This window comes from Merops nubicus, unplaced genomic scaffold (assembly GCF_000691845.1).
Source record: "Merops nubicus isolate BGI_N331 unplaced genomic scaffold, ASM69184v1 scaffold25692, whole genome shotgun sequence".
Taxonomy (NCBI): Eukaryota; Metazoa; Chordata; class Aves; order Coraciiformes; family Meropidae; genus Merops; species Merops nubicus.
Window position 1 is genome coordinate 7,064 of NW_008594640.1, and position 14,921 is coordinate 21,984.

The 14,921-nt window shown below is 40.9% G+C and overlaps 1 protein-coding gene across 1 annotated transcript in view; it reads right to left on the reverse strand.

The window, feature by feature from the left end:
- Positions 1 to 291: 291 nt before the first annotated feature.
- The window catches only part of LOC103768686 (retinal dehydrogenase 2-like), a gene marked incomplete at its 5' end in the record, with an annotated part of 30,456 nt that continues 15,826 nt past the window's right edge, over positions 292 to 14,921 (reverse strand). Inside the window, 6 exon segments of the mRNA XM_008935841.1 lie at positions 292 to 2,132; positions 6,272 to 6,346; positions 7,181 to 7,338; positions 7,793 to 7,957; positions 8,681 to 8,865; positions 11,800 to 11,902. Coding sequence (XP_008934089.1) covers positions 2,060 to 2,132; positions 6,272 to 6,346; positions 7,181 to 7,338; positions 7,793 to 7,957; positions 8,681 to 8,865; positions 11,800 to 11,902 — 759 coding nt within the window.

The following is a 14,921-nucleotide window of genomic DNA, read 5'->3' on the forward strand; positions in this document are numbered from 1 at the left end:
GGTACATTTAATAAAAGATTTCACATATCCGTGTACATCAACTGGAGCTGCAGTGGTAGGGTTCTAAAAAACGGCAACTCTCTGTTATTTACCTGAATGTACTGGGAATAAAGCACAGACATACAAAATACACAAAAAGAATACAAGAGTATACGATGTAAATGCTGTTAGCACAGGAAGTTTCACTTTTAAGTAAATAGCAGGAAAGAAGTAAAATCTCCTTTTTTCACATTTTATATTGCAGTTTAAAAGACAACTAATCTCTTATTTGCTGTATTTTTGTCTCTTCACTGACATACACTATGGAAGTATATGGCATTTCCATTTAACAACTCAGCAATATTTTGATTCATCACCATGTCCGTGAATGTAATGTCATTTCTGAGCAACCTCATGTATAGATATTGCTTCAAAAACACATACACAGTTTTGACATGGGTTAGAAACACAAAGTATTGACGATCACCACACTACAAAGTACTGGATACTCTTGTCCTGATCCAGCAGTATGTTTAAGGACACACAACTTCAAATCTGAGAGGAACTCCTCAGAGAGTAAAGCAAGTTAAGGATGTGCAGAAATAATTTGCTGATCAGATCTGGAGTTTTAAACAGCTCATAGTATAGACTCTGCCACTAGGAAGACTGTCACACCCGAGGCTGTAATTCTGTCCTTACACCCCAGATAATGTAGCTACATAGTGCAGATGATTTACTGTACTTCTAAAATAAATTTTCTTAATTCCATGTTAAAACATTAAATGAAACCTCTTTAATAAAAAGTCTGGGGAATTGATGAGCTCTGCAGCTGGCAAGCAGAAAGATGGTGTTTAATTTGTTAGTTACAAGTTTGAAGAGTTTCTGTAGGCAGCAGGTAATAATGTGACAGGTTTTAAACATCTCACTTCTAGAAGAACTTGCTCTTATTTTTGGCTGGGCCAAAAAAAGAACAGACTTCTGAAAAAGTGAGTGCCAGCCAGTAAGGAAGCTCACCTGAGGCTTACAACCATGGTGAAGACGGCAAGCCACCACTTATTAAGAAAATAAAGTCAAGCTTACTTCTTGTCAGGTGGGCTTTTGCTGGGTTCTTCCTTCTGCAGTCAATACTTAGTAATTCCCAGTGTAATCAGAGGCAGTTCAATAGCAGACAAAGAAATGAAGTCTGTGGGTGCATATACTTGTTTAAAAAAAAGGTGAAAGTAACAACAGCAACAAAACTAGACAAGCAGTGAAAGCTGAAATATTCTGTGAAGCCTTGGGATCTGTTCCCATTCTTGTTAACAGCTGCTTTCCACCCTGTCTGGCCATGCTCTTTTGGCAGGCAGGTGAAACCTCTCAAGTTCCTGTAAGCAAGGGAAGGTTTTTTTGCTTATAGCAAGACATAAAGTAATTAGGAAAATAAGCTTTGAAAACCAAATCACTGTGGGTCCTGAAAGACAAATACTTCTGCTCAGTATTTGGATTTCATTGTCCATATAATGGTTTGGTTCCCACTCCAGTCTGACCTCTTCATATGAGCATGCTAATTGGGAAGCTGCCAATATACCATGTTTTGATTCATTAGCATTCGGAGTCTTTTATTTTTGAAGAACATCAGTGTTACTTGTTTATGTTGTTCATTGCTAGCATTTGGGGTAAAATCTGGCTTGTAAAGCCCTGATTGAATCTAGAATGTCAGTCAGTACAAGACAGGTCTTTTTGAGAAGGCAACCTGAAAGCAGTAAGAATTATTCTGTTTATTTAAAGAAGAGATAAATGTGTGTATGCATGCATTTGTATTTAACAGTTTTATAGCTAGAACCATTATTAAATGATGCCAAATAGCAATTTTATCTCTTGTTATGATTAGTTTTATAAAGATTTAACTAGTCTCAGGAGAGTTTTATGAAAACATGCAGAGCTGATTTGCATTATGTACGCAATTATGTGCCCAATATATATGTTGCAACTTAATTTCTTAAATATTGTGTAACACTTTTTATTCCTGAGTGCTGGTCTCCGTAAGGAATAGAGAGGGTGGCATCATGTGCTCTTCTGCACAACATGGTCCTTTGTCATTTTAGGAGTTCTTCTGAGGGATTTTTATTGTCACAGTTTTAACTTCAGAATATTCTCTCAGTCCACATTCACCCCTAAAAAACAAATTGCAGCATCAGCTTACACCAGACATTAACTCTATCAATCAAAAACCTACAAAGCAACTCCTTGATACAGTTAAGATAGAACCTAAAATTCTTGGTGAAGGTTTCTGTTGTGCTATGATTTTGTATAGGTTTTCCTTCCATGCCACCTTTCAGAAGACAGAAGATCAAGTTTCAGTTTAGGTCAAAAGCACAACAGATGGCTCCAGCATTTGATAAGGAGACACTAAATGACATTAAACCCAGAGATCCTCAACTGTTTGTTGCTGGAACTGTTGGGAGTCAATTATGTCCTGTCCTTTCCAGACCCTGAAAATGTGCAAGCACCAAGACCTACACCACTGGCCAGTGAAATGACTGCTTATATTTACACTCAAGAAAGAGAAGTTCCAAACTAAGTGCTATGGAGAACAAACTGCTCACAACCCTGGACAAAGACAAACTTGACCCCTTGACCCCTTCACCACTGATCGTTTTTTCCCTGACAAAATATTCAGCAGCAGAAATCAGCATTTCCATGTACTGTGGAAGAGCACTGAACTGTCTCAAATTTCTGCTAGATTTATGTAGACCTCTTTCTGTCCTGTCTTACATAAGGTCCTCTATACTGCTAGAAGGTAGTCACTTACTAGGTCCCAGTCACCTGACCCATGGCTCTGAGGGATACATGTCCTGCTTTGGATAAATTATGCTTAAGAAATGGGTGTTTCTGAATCCTACATATATTTTGTTGTAGTCAGCTCTGGTCTGGCTCATCTCTTAGAGAACTCTGTTGAGGTTTAGAGTGAATACTGCATGGCTTCTTGGGAAGTTCCTCCTGTCTTCCCTGAAGCATAGGCATTTGCATTTTGCAGTGTCAAATATGTCTGCCAGATGCTGTGCCTATGTAAAGCAAACCATGTCCTCACCTCAAAACAGGTACAGTCCAAGTCTGGAAGCAGAGTATCTCTTCTGTGTAACTCACATGAGGTTACAGACATTTGTTTCCTGGTTAAATTCTTCTCCTCACCCCTAAAATACACACCATACTGCTCCCTTACTTATAATAGCATCTAAAAAGTGCTGACATGCATATTATGTTAACATGTTTACTATTTGACACAGACTTCCCTCCGGATCCCCCTGTGCAGAATTTAATGCCATCTGCATCATGAAGAATATTTCAGGGGAATGCCTCAGAACCTCCTTCTAATAAGCGTTGCTTTCAGAATGGAGTGGATGGGCCACTGTTGAAAGCAATTAAGCCTCTCTGCCCCTAGTGTTGCATAGCGTTTTACACCAAATAGAATGCTGAGGGACAAATTCCTGTAACCTTCCTTGGGAAGTTAGTTCCTTTGAGCACTAAGGCGGGCAAGTCCCTGTGTGCGGCTCCTGCCGCGTCCTGCGGGGCTGCCGCCTGGCTCCAGGCACCTGCTGGGCACACATCTGCGCCAACAGATCACCTTGTCCACAGAGCGGCCGGTGCCTTTATCAACGTTCCAGCTGCTTTGGGTTCTTACCTTCGTCTGGCAAACAAAATCAGGTATTTTTATTGTCTGTTTCTTCAGCTCAAGGCTTCAAGGCCTTGTGCATTTGTTTTCTGGCTGAAAATCTGGAGGTAGACAACTGTGGTGAATTCTAAAGCAAGTACTTTTCAAAAATTAAAAAGGTGATCTAGCTGAATGGGGAGATGGGTCTTCCAGACATTCAAAGCAGCAGAGTCAGTATGTGTTCAGTCACAGGGCTTGCTTGTCCCCATAGTCTAATATAGGGACGTAGGGACTAATAACCTCCCATTCTGTGAAAACTTTAGGTCTCCTTGGGCTGCAGTTTGGTATCAGGGTGAGAACAAGGGTTGTGTCTGTGAAAAGGAAGAAGCCCAGGAGCCAAGTCTGTATGATGAGAGGCTTGGTTGTGTAGGTGCTCACACAGGGGAGCAGCCTGTGGTGGGGAACAAATTGCTCTTTGAATAGAAATGTTACATACTCTGTTCTCTCCCTCAGTCCAAGAGAAAAAAGAGAAACAAAATAATTACAACTCCAAGCCATTCTTTTGCTGGCAATTCTTTTTGGGAACACAACTAAACACTGCTGTATCTCGGAGCTATCCAAACAGTAATAATTTCTATTACATTAAAAGATAGATCTGAATGGCTTCATGGGGCTATGTGGGATGAGTCACCTCATTTGTAGTGACAGGAGTTAAACTTTACACCACTCAGGTAGTGTAGTTGTTAAGAAGCTTTAAGAAGTGTGAATGTGGGAAAAAAAAAATCTCTCTTTTAGACTTCTTTAAGAACACAAGAATATTCTAAGTATCGTGAATATAAACAGGAGTCAGTTGTATTGTGTACATGAATACTGGTTCTCTACTGGCATGCACATAACCTGCTACATTTTGTGGGAGTGTCAAATTTGAGTATTGCAGATCCCAGCTTTCTTGTGTTCATTTTTCTCCTCATGTGTGGTAAATTCATACATTTAAAGGCAGGAACAAATCAAGTGCCACATAATACAGTCCTAGCACAGACAGCACAGTGGCACAGTCATGATTTGGTTGTAGCATAGTATTAGTTTAGCAACAATACATATATCTCTATGGGCAGGTTTTTTTTTTCTTTTTTCCCCTTTAATTGCCTGACTCAACATTATTTATGATGTAAAATACATCCCTTAAAAACAGGGATCTAAGAACCTATGGCATTTTAATAAAAAGTGTGCAGATATTAATGCAGGGGAGAGGAGGAATCAGAAGGTGATACCTGATTAAAGAGGTTCTGAAAAGAGTAGAATAATTACTCCTAAGTAGGTTTTCAGGCATCTTTGTAAGATAGAGATTATTGCAATTCCAAACATCTATTGTTTGTGATTCATATTTTCAAAGCTGCAGATGGGAATCAAGTGTACAACTGCCATAGATTTTTCCATGGGAGCTGAGGTGCTGACTGGTTTCTCCCCCTTTCAAAAATTCTGTGATACCAATATGTGAATATTTTCCTTGCACAGTTAACCTCCCTGAAGTCAGTGGGGTCAGTCTTGGGTGTCAGGTTACTCATGTGCTCTATTGAGCTTAGTAGTTTTAAAGTATTTTCACAATGATAAGAGTTAGATGAGCTGACATATTTATGCCAGTGTGAGATCACCTCATAACTCATGAATGTGGAGAATAGTATGAATGTGTTATTCAAAGTACTCCCTAATGAGGGAAAATATTTCAGACTACATAGAGCTTATTTTATAGATGAAGTTGTATACTTCAACATATTTAAAGCTTTAAAAGAGTTCGACCTTACTTTAGCTTTACTGCTGAGTTTGCCATTAGCCATAAGCTATTTTGAAAGCTTAGGTGAGACATATCTGGTACACATACCTCCTGCACAGAAATGAACTGAGTCCTTTGTATGCGTAACCAATCTGGGGCTGATGCAATTGATAAACTTCCTTGTGATTGCAATGAGAATTAAAAACTGGTAGGACTTTAAATTAGGTACATTAGGTATTTGAGCATGAAGCTCCATTTCAAAATATTTGGCACTTAGTTCTAAATGGAGTAAGAAAAGACAACTTTGTAATGGAAGGTGAGTTTTTGAAAGGGATGTAAACACATTTGTCTATCCTTCTCTAGGTCTGATTTCATTTGACATTGTTTATAATTCTGGAAGAGATGGATAGCTTTTTAATAAAATTCATATGTATCTCTTTTAATAAAGGTAGAAAAAAATAAAGAAAAGAAAAAATAGCAAGAGAGTCAAAATAAATGGCAAAACGTCTCTGGAACAAGTACACCAAAACAGTCAACCAGCACACAGCAGTACCAAACCCAGAATCTCTCTGCAAAAGTCCTAGTTGATATGGCTAAGAGAAACTCAGAAAACACCAGCCACAAGTTCAGAAAAATACTCAGAAATTTTCAGTTCCTTTCAGAATAAGAAAGGAGTTCCAGTAACTTATTGTGCTATGTCAAAAAAAAAAAAAAAAAGAAAAAGAAAAAAAAGAAAAAAGTGGTCTTCAGTTGCATTTAGAACTGGCAATGATCATCAGATCATCTCAGATGGGATTATAACCTGACCTTAATTTGCATGGAAGGATTCAGTAACATTTCTTACATTGTAGAGCTGAAAACAGTTTAAAAGACAGTGGTGTAATACTTACATCTCTCTCCCGTTGCCAGACATTTTGAATCCTCCAAAAGGACTTTGGGCATTTAAGGCATTGTAGCAGTTTATCCTGTAACAGGAAGAGGCATTAAGTCCAACTGCGCTGTCAGAGAGACTTTTGGACAACTCAGGGAGAGGCTGAAAATTGTGGAGCTGAGGACACTGTGTACCTCTTAGTAATAGCAAACTTGTCTCATGTTGAAAAGAACTGAGGGATTTATGCCATAAAAACAATATTCTGCTCCTTGCTCAAAGGGAGAATGGGATTTGGCCTGTGAAGACTGGAGGAGGGCACAGAACACTTTGACGCAGCTTCCGTAATGGACTGTTAATCTGCTGACAAACTTCAGTGCCAGTTTATAACACAGAGCTATTAGATTTGAATTTGTCCTTTTTCTCCCCGATTTCTCATGGATCTTTAGTTTACCCAGGCTTGACATACCAAATTGCAAGCTATGGCAATTACACCATAATACTAAGAAACTCTAGAAGTGGCTTGACCTGTTCCTAAGGTCTGGAGAGAAGAGGTGTCCCCTCAGTTTCTTAGTGTTGTAGAAAGTACATGATTCTTTGTGTCTTTAGCAGAAACCTCACAGGATTCCTCTGCTCCAGGAAAGGACTGTTTATACTCTGCTTTGTTTGTTTTCAGCAATACCATTCAGCAGAGTGGCTGCCATGCCAAGGGCAAGCAAGGCACTTCCTAGTTTTCCATAGCATCCACCCACAGTGAGCAGTTTCACAACACCTCCCTACAGCTCTTCTGTGTCTTGGTTAGTGATTCACCACTAGGATGGTCTAGATAAACTTCTTTTAGACAAAGGGTGCAAAACTGAGGTGTCATTATGATAGTGAGTCAAACTCTTTTTTATCTCTACGAACAGGAGTGTGGTAACTTCTGCCTTACCAGACTGTCCCAGCCTGCATTGCTGAAGAGACTGTCAGGGCCTTGTTTATGTCATTCGTAAAGACAGCAGCAACCAGCCCAAAATCAGAGTTGTTGGCTCTTTCTATAACTTCATCCATGGTTTTAAATCTCAGTATTTCTTGAACAGGCCCAAAAATCTGCAACAAAGATTAATCATTAACTTATAACCCAGCCCACTCAAGAGGCATTTTATTGCTGGTTTAGTCTGCTCTTTTAAATTGTCTTCTCTCTCCTGCTGTACTCTGTCTGTACTCTATACAAATTCACACAGCAATGCTCAGTAGTGATAACAGCAGTCTGTAAAACCACATGCATTTCCCAAAGCAGTTGCCTCAGTGGAACTCATTCATTCTCCCTGTATTTCTTGAGGCCTGAGACTTTACAGCCAATGACAAAAATTGAGCCTCTTTACCCAACTGATGTCATCGGTTGCTGTGTGCATAAGGAGCTCTGAAAAGATTATACTTGTTTTTTTGTTAATATTGTGGTAATTTTCAATTTAAAGCTTCTGTCTCAGGAAGTAAAGAAAAGGAAAAAAAAAAAATCACGTTTAGGACATTATAAAACGATCTTGCCCATGTGTGTGAGTACCTCTTCCTTGGCAATCCGCATGTCATCTGTGACATTGGAAAACACCGTAGGTTCAATGAAGAAGCCCTTTCTTCCTAGCCCTTTACCTCCACATTCAAGTTTTGCTCCTTCAGTAATGCCGCTTTGGATCAGTTCCAAGATCTTGTTGTATTGTTTTTTATCAATCTGAAAGAGACAAGATATTTGACTTGCAGTGCATGCATTTGACAATGAAGTCAAAATTGGGGTTTTTTTGGAAAGTCATGTCCCAGTGAGTAGCCTCATGCTTTATATTCGTTACTCTTTGAGCTGGAGATGCCAAAGATCTACAGCTACCTGCTGACTGTAACCTAGGGCTCAGTCTTCTTATAGCTATGTCCCCTTACGTGTGTGACTCAACCCACAGTCTTGGTAAGCAATTTCATTTATAAGCACAAAGTAGAATATTCTTTTTTGTCCTAAGTTAACTTCCTGGAAATGGTGTAAGCATAGCTAGTTATTAGTGGCAGGAATATTTTCTAAAGACCTATTTCTAATTCTGCCCATCTTTTGCTTGGAATTCCCATCTGCCTCGTGGTCTACAAGCATGGTTATGGTTGCAGACAGTTCTTGACAGTAAGTGCCCACAAAGACTTTGAGAGCTTCTCACAGTTTAGTTGTATCTTGGGGGCTGAAGATCAGAATCTTGCTGTTAAAGCTGGAAGGCAAACTTATTTAAGATGAGAGTTTTTACTTAACATGAAATACCTCTGGGCTGCATGGATTATCTACTCCTTTAGAATTTTAATCTTTAAAATGTCAGCTACCCTGGCCTGTGAGCGAGTATGCACTGATTGGCCTCTGTCCTAGTAGAGTTTAAATTCTTCCAGGCACCTTCAGGGCTGTAAAGCAGCAGTGCTACTCCTTTACCTGTGGACCTTGTTCCGTAGTTGGGTCAAAAGGACTTCCTACAACTCTCCTCTTTGCACGTTCTACGCTTCTTCTAACAAACTCTTCATAGATCGATTCTTCCACATAAACCCGTGAGCCTGCAGTGCAACATTGACCTTGATTGAAGAAGACCCCTTGGTGAGCTTGTTCAACAGCGTAGTCCACTGAAAACCAAGATGGCATATGTTGCTTTGAAACATCTTAGACACGTGCTATACACAGTGTCATGTGCATTACATAGTGCCACACTCCCCAAACTCCAAAGCAGAAGCAGAATTTGGTTGAAAGAAACCAAATGATCATATCTAAACATACTGTTGTTGTGTTGGATCATAAATGAAGCTGATTCGTTTCATTTTTTGTCACAAACCTTGTGAAAATAGGGTATTTTAAGATATGTCTGAAGTTGACTTTTTTCCCCCATTTATTCCCCCCTGGACACAGATATACTGGAGGGATATTAGGAGTATTACAATTGTTTCAGAAGGACTAGATGGCAAAGGACCCCTTGTGACTTCAGGCATCATCTAGGCAAAGGAGAGTCCATAGGTAAGAGATTCCATGTGCCAGCTCATGACACAAGCCACAAGATACTGCTTAATGTCCAACTGCAAAAATTAAATCAAGCCAGTGCGAGCAAGGACAGCTTCACCAATGTCTTACATGCCAGCAACATGTAATTTATCAACTAAAAATCTTAAGAGACCCTAGGAAATGGATTTTGCCCTGTAGAAGTCTGTCTGCCTGTGGTCAGTAGAGGAGGGGAAAATTTGTCTGTGATCCCAGGTTTGCACTTGGTTTAATACTGCATTTGTGAGAATTATAGCCAACCAATTAGTTGAGAGAATTTGACTTTGATAATGGCAAGACCTATCCATGGAAATTGCAAACAGTGGATAGAACTGATTAATTGATATTTCTTGCTCTGTTGTTCACCGTGAGGGGCTCTAACTGTTCTCTGTTTTTCTGATGCACTAAAATATCAACGACTTTGTCATAGAATCGTAGAATCCTTTAGGTTGGAAGGGACCTCCAAGATCAGCAAGTCCAACCATTGAGCCATTAGGGCGCTAAAGTCCTCTGCTAAAACAGATCAGAATCTGTCAGGGTTGGAAGGGACCACAAGGGTCACCCAGTTCCAACCCCTCTGCCATGAGCAGGGACACCTCACGCTAGATCAGGCTGCCCAGAGCCTCATCCAGCCTGGCCTTAAAGACCCCCAGGGATGGGGCCTCAACCACCTCCCTGGGCAACCCATTCCAGGGTCTCACCACTCTCATGGTGAAGAACTTCTTCCTCACGTCCAGCCTGAATCTGCTCACTTCCAGCTTTGCCCCATGCTTTCTGCTAACTTGTGGCACAAAGTGTTCCTCAAACAGAACAGACAGCTCTCTTGGAATTGTAAGCAAATTGTCTGCTGTGCTTAAATAACCAAAGCTTTGAAGTCTGAATCTTGTGTCAGGTGCTGGTGGTTGTGATTACAGGAAGACCAGAGAGCTTTACTACCCTATCCTGTGGAACAGACAGTCTAGAAGAAGACTGTGCTCTCCTCTGTGCCCTGTAGTTCCCCTGTTGCCTGCAACTTCTCCCCAGGTCCTCAACCTTATTTGGCAGATAGAGGAAGTCACAGTTAAACTACAGCTCTGTGTGGCAGCTGGGAGCATTTGCACAGACCTGCCCCCCAGCATAGATCTCTCTCCTAGAAGCGTTCAGGTGATCCCGTCTCAGTTTGCAGTGAGCAACATCCGGGAGGCGGCGATTTCTGATGTGAGATGGAGATGAGTAACTGGAGTAGAAGGCTGTAACATCTGCATCTGGCTCCAGTTGTCAGGAGCCTTCTCAGCTTAACAGGATGGCTGTGGTTTATTTTAGACCCCCCCAGCTTGATAAAACACTGCTATATAGAAAAGCTGCTGAAAATGCTCAAGCTTTCCCTCCCTACTCTTTCCGACTTTGGTAAGTTTGAAAAGGCAGATGGGATTGTAACCAGCCCTTAACAATTTATGCTGTTTAGAATAATTCTTTTATTCACTTTCTCCTTTTAAAAGACCAAATCATAGAATCATAGAATCCTTTAGGTTGGAAGGGACCTTGAAGATCATCAAGTCCAACCATTGAGCCATTAGGGCTCTAAAGTCCTCTGCTAAAACAGATCAGAATCTGTCAGGGTTGGAAGGGACCACAAGGATCACCCAGTTCCAACCCCTCTGCCATGAGCAGGGACACCTCCCACTAGATCAGTCCTTATATGTCTATTTATTTGGGTTACAAAGTTCTCAGAAAATGAATTGAGTACAGTGTGCCTTCACACAGCCTGAAACAATAGCTCAAAGCAAGGTGTGAACTGTCCCCTAGATCTTAATGGGGTGTTAACCTCAAAACCTCCTGCTGACAACTCAGATAGTAACGTTTTTAACCACTTCACTGCTGATCATTTAAGCACCAACTTGCAGTCTGTTTTTATCCTGTCCTAAATGACTGTCCTGTACCTTCTCAGGTGCCAAAAATCTCAGCTGCACAACATCATCCAGCTGCCAATATCTTCAGCTCCCTGCTTTACAGTGGCAGTGAGGATATTTCAATATGCAATTCATCAATCATGAAAATTTAAAAAATGGAATAATCTCCATTTATAGCTACTATCAAAACAGATTAACAAAGGAGTACTGCACTGACTAGGTTAGCAACTCAAGTGTAAATTCAAAGCCCTCCCTTTGTATAATTGCTGTGAAGCAAAAAAAAATCACAGAATTTCTGGATTTAAAGCACTAAAACACCTGGCTGCAGAGTTTAGGATGACATGTATGGGATCATGCCTGTGTTTCCATATGCTGTTTTCTATATACTGTTTACATATCCTTGGTTTTAACTATTTTGTTTTCTTGCTGTGTATGGATGTGTGGGTTAAAACATTGTCTTTTTATAAAAAATATCACACCTTAGGTTGCTTCTGCAAGATTAAAAAGTGCAATTAGATACAGCTATATTGATCCATTTCACTTTGTATGAAAGATGTGCCCTAAAATAAAAAAAAAGAAGAAAAAAAAAAGACATCACACAAACATGTTTTTAAGAAAAATGTGGAAGTGCTGACTTACAGTCAGCATCTGCAAAAATAATGTTTGGGCTTTTCCCACCCAGCTCCAGTGTAACTCTCTTCAAATTACTCCTTCCAGCTGCTTCTTGGATCAGCTTCCCAACCTGAAAGGAAATGGAGACACATTTTACAGGGAATGTAGTCATACAGTTCACTTCAGCAGCCAATGTTGGCTATCACTGGAACAGAACTTTAAATAATCCAGCAGGTTCTTCAATCCAAACAGATCCGCATCAGCAGTGGACAGCTTTCCAGTTCTTTTTCTAAAAATTGAGAGGGATAAGGTACAGCACAAAGTGTTTGTACCCTTCACACCTTTGTATTTATGCTTAAAAAGCCTGGGGCTTTCTTTTAGGGTGTTTCAGGAAGACTGAATGAAAAATCTGAAACTGGAGTAACTAGAATTACTTCCATCCAAACTGCTGGCATGTTCATGAGGTTTTAGATACAATTACTAAGAGGTTTAGTTGTGTAACATTTAGTGGAAAAAATAGATCTGATATCTGATTATGTATTTAGCATGCATTAAGCTTATTGCTGTTGATTACCAGTAACTGCTATCATGTTTATTTATATAGTCCAGGTGTTAGTTACTCAAGATGATCACTGCTTTTAGATTTTGTTTCACTCTTACTACTTACAGTTACTAAACTGCTAGCCAGCCTGTTTGTAGGAGGGCATTTGTTCCCAGAATACAAGTTTCAGTGCCCAAAGGCATAAGCAATTTGACCATGAAATCATGATCCAGAACATGTCAAGTTCTGATGAAATTATCAGCCTTTCTGTAGGATTAACAGCATATAGCACAATACCAAGTGGGGCAAGAAGTTACGAAAGCACCACATCAAATTAAGATAATCTTAATATGGGTTGAGAAGGCCAAAAGCACCTCCAGAATGTCTCTGTGGGGTCAGCTGTAGCAGCTGCAAATTGCAGACCTCACCAAGGAACATGACAGTAGATTAAATGCAGTAGCATTTCATTGGAGAGCACTGGAGAGGCATTATCCCTCCTTGGAAATTCTCCCCTCCCTAGATCAGTGAATCAAGATAGACCAGATTTTATACTGCTGCAGTGTAACTATGCCCATTGTCACAGAATCACAGAATATTAGAGGTTGGAAGGGACCTCTGGAGATCATCGAGTCCAAGCCCCCTGCCAGAGCAGGACCATCTAGTCTAGGGCAGGTCACACAGGAACACCTCCAGATGGGTCTTAAAAGTCTCCCAGGAAGGAGACTCCACAACCTCCCTGGGGAGCCTGTTCCAGTGCTCTGGAACCCTTACAGTAAAGACATTCTGCCTCATGTTGAGGTGGAACTTCCTGTGCTCCAGCTTGTGACCATTGCCCCTCGTCCTATTGCAGGGCACAAGTGAAAACAGGTTGCCCCTTTCTTCTTGACACCCAGCCTGCATACATTTATAGACGTTAATTAGATCCCCCCTAAGAAGTCTTCTCTTCTCCAGACACAAAAGCCCCAGGTCTCTCAGCCTCTCCTCATATGACAGGTGTTCCAGTCCCCCAGTCATCCTTGTAGCCCTTTGCTGGACTCTCTCCAGTAGATCTCTGTCCCTCTTGAAATAGGGAGCCCAGAACTGGGCACAACACTCCAATTTTGCAGCTAAGGTAGATCACAGGTAGATTTAGGCTCCTACGTGGTAAAACACAGGATTAGAAGTATCTATTGAATTTTTAGAAGCTTGAGAACCTTACTAAGTGCTTTAACTGGGACATGTTTTAAGGTCACACAGAAAGTTAGATGTGAAGAGAGATGGGAGTGAGTCCAGAGCTGGACTTTTCTATCCATGTAGTACTCTGGTCTCTTTAGCAGTTTTCCATTTCTAAGGTCAGGTGAGTGAGATTCCTTGCAGTAAGGGGTTAATGGATGAGAAACTGAACCTTAGAGAACTGAAGGCAGTCTGCTGGAGAAAGTTAAGTCAGCACTGGAGTAATCAGAAAGCAAATGAAACAGAAACCAGGGCCCCCACAGAAAAAACAAAGCAAAAACCCCACAGGATAATGAAGGAATTGTCAACCGTTTCATGTGCTTTTGTGATTAACTGGTGATACTACAGTTGAGTGTGACTGAGGTTATTTCTTAAAAAGATGAAAATTTGCTTCTTTCCTTTACCCCTGTATTGGTGGAATGGAGTGTTGACTTTATCATGAAATTCCTTGCATATCCACTTAATTAGAGCTGATTTTATTGCTATGTTTGACTGACAGCCAGGAGTGAACATGAAAAAGAAGGACCCTTTCTGCCCTCTACCCCCACCACATACATTGAGCAGCACGTCATCTGGAAATTCCAGTCTTTCAAACTGTGCTGAAAATGTGCACTGGAAACCAGTGAGAACACTGTGTTTACAGCCCGTGCCAGCCAATGCCATTCACACCCTCACTGCCTTCAGCCTCCCTCTCTAAAAGAACAACCACCACCTTTTTTTCCCCTCAAAAATTCACAAAGAGTGGAACAGATGGAGGAACCCTGCACACTGTGTCCAGCCCACCATCTCTCCACCTTCTGTTCTACCACTTTAACATCGAAACTCTTTCTCCATGCGAGCAAAGATATTGAAAGGATTCTGTGTAAACAAGCGAGTAGGCAAGTCCAAATGTTATGTATATAGCAAATATTAAAGTCCAAAGGCCTTGGCGACAATGGTGTCAATTTGGAAAACTCTGGTCCAGAGTATTGTTAATATAGGGAGGTTGTTGTCAAGCTTCCAAGCATAAACAGACAGCTTCACTGTGTCCTTTCCATCAGAAGTCAGCGTAGACATCAGGATGGCAAGGTGGGCTCATGCTGCTTGGCATTTTTGTTCACTGTGCTCCTGTTGCGCCTTGTGCACGTAAAGGTTGAGAAAAGTCTTGGGGAAGGCACCAGCACTGTGATTATTTAGTGACAAAGGCAGCCTTTTGTGACTGGCTCTCTCTTTATGGAGAAAGACAGCATGAAAGGGATAAGCGATAGTATTGCAATCTGTATGGGCTTTCAGTACATGCTTCCTGGGGTGTCTCTCAGCTCTGTCTGTGAGCTCCCAACAGGCAGTACAGCCTCCTGAGGAACACTGGAAGAGAGGACTCCCCCACAGATAATGGAGCTGTGTGATTATTCAGCAG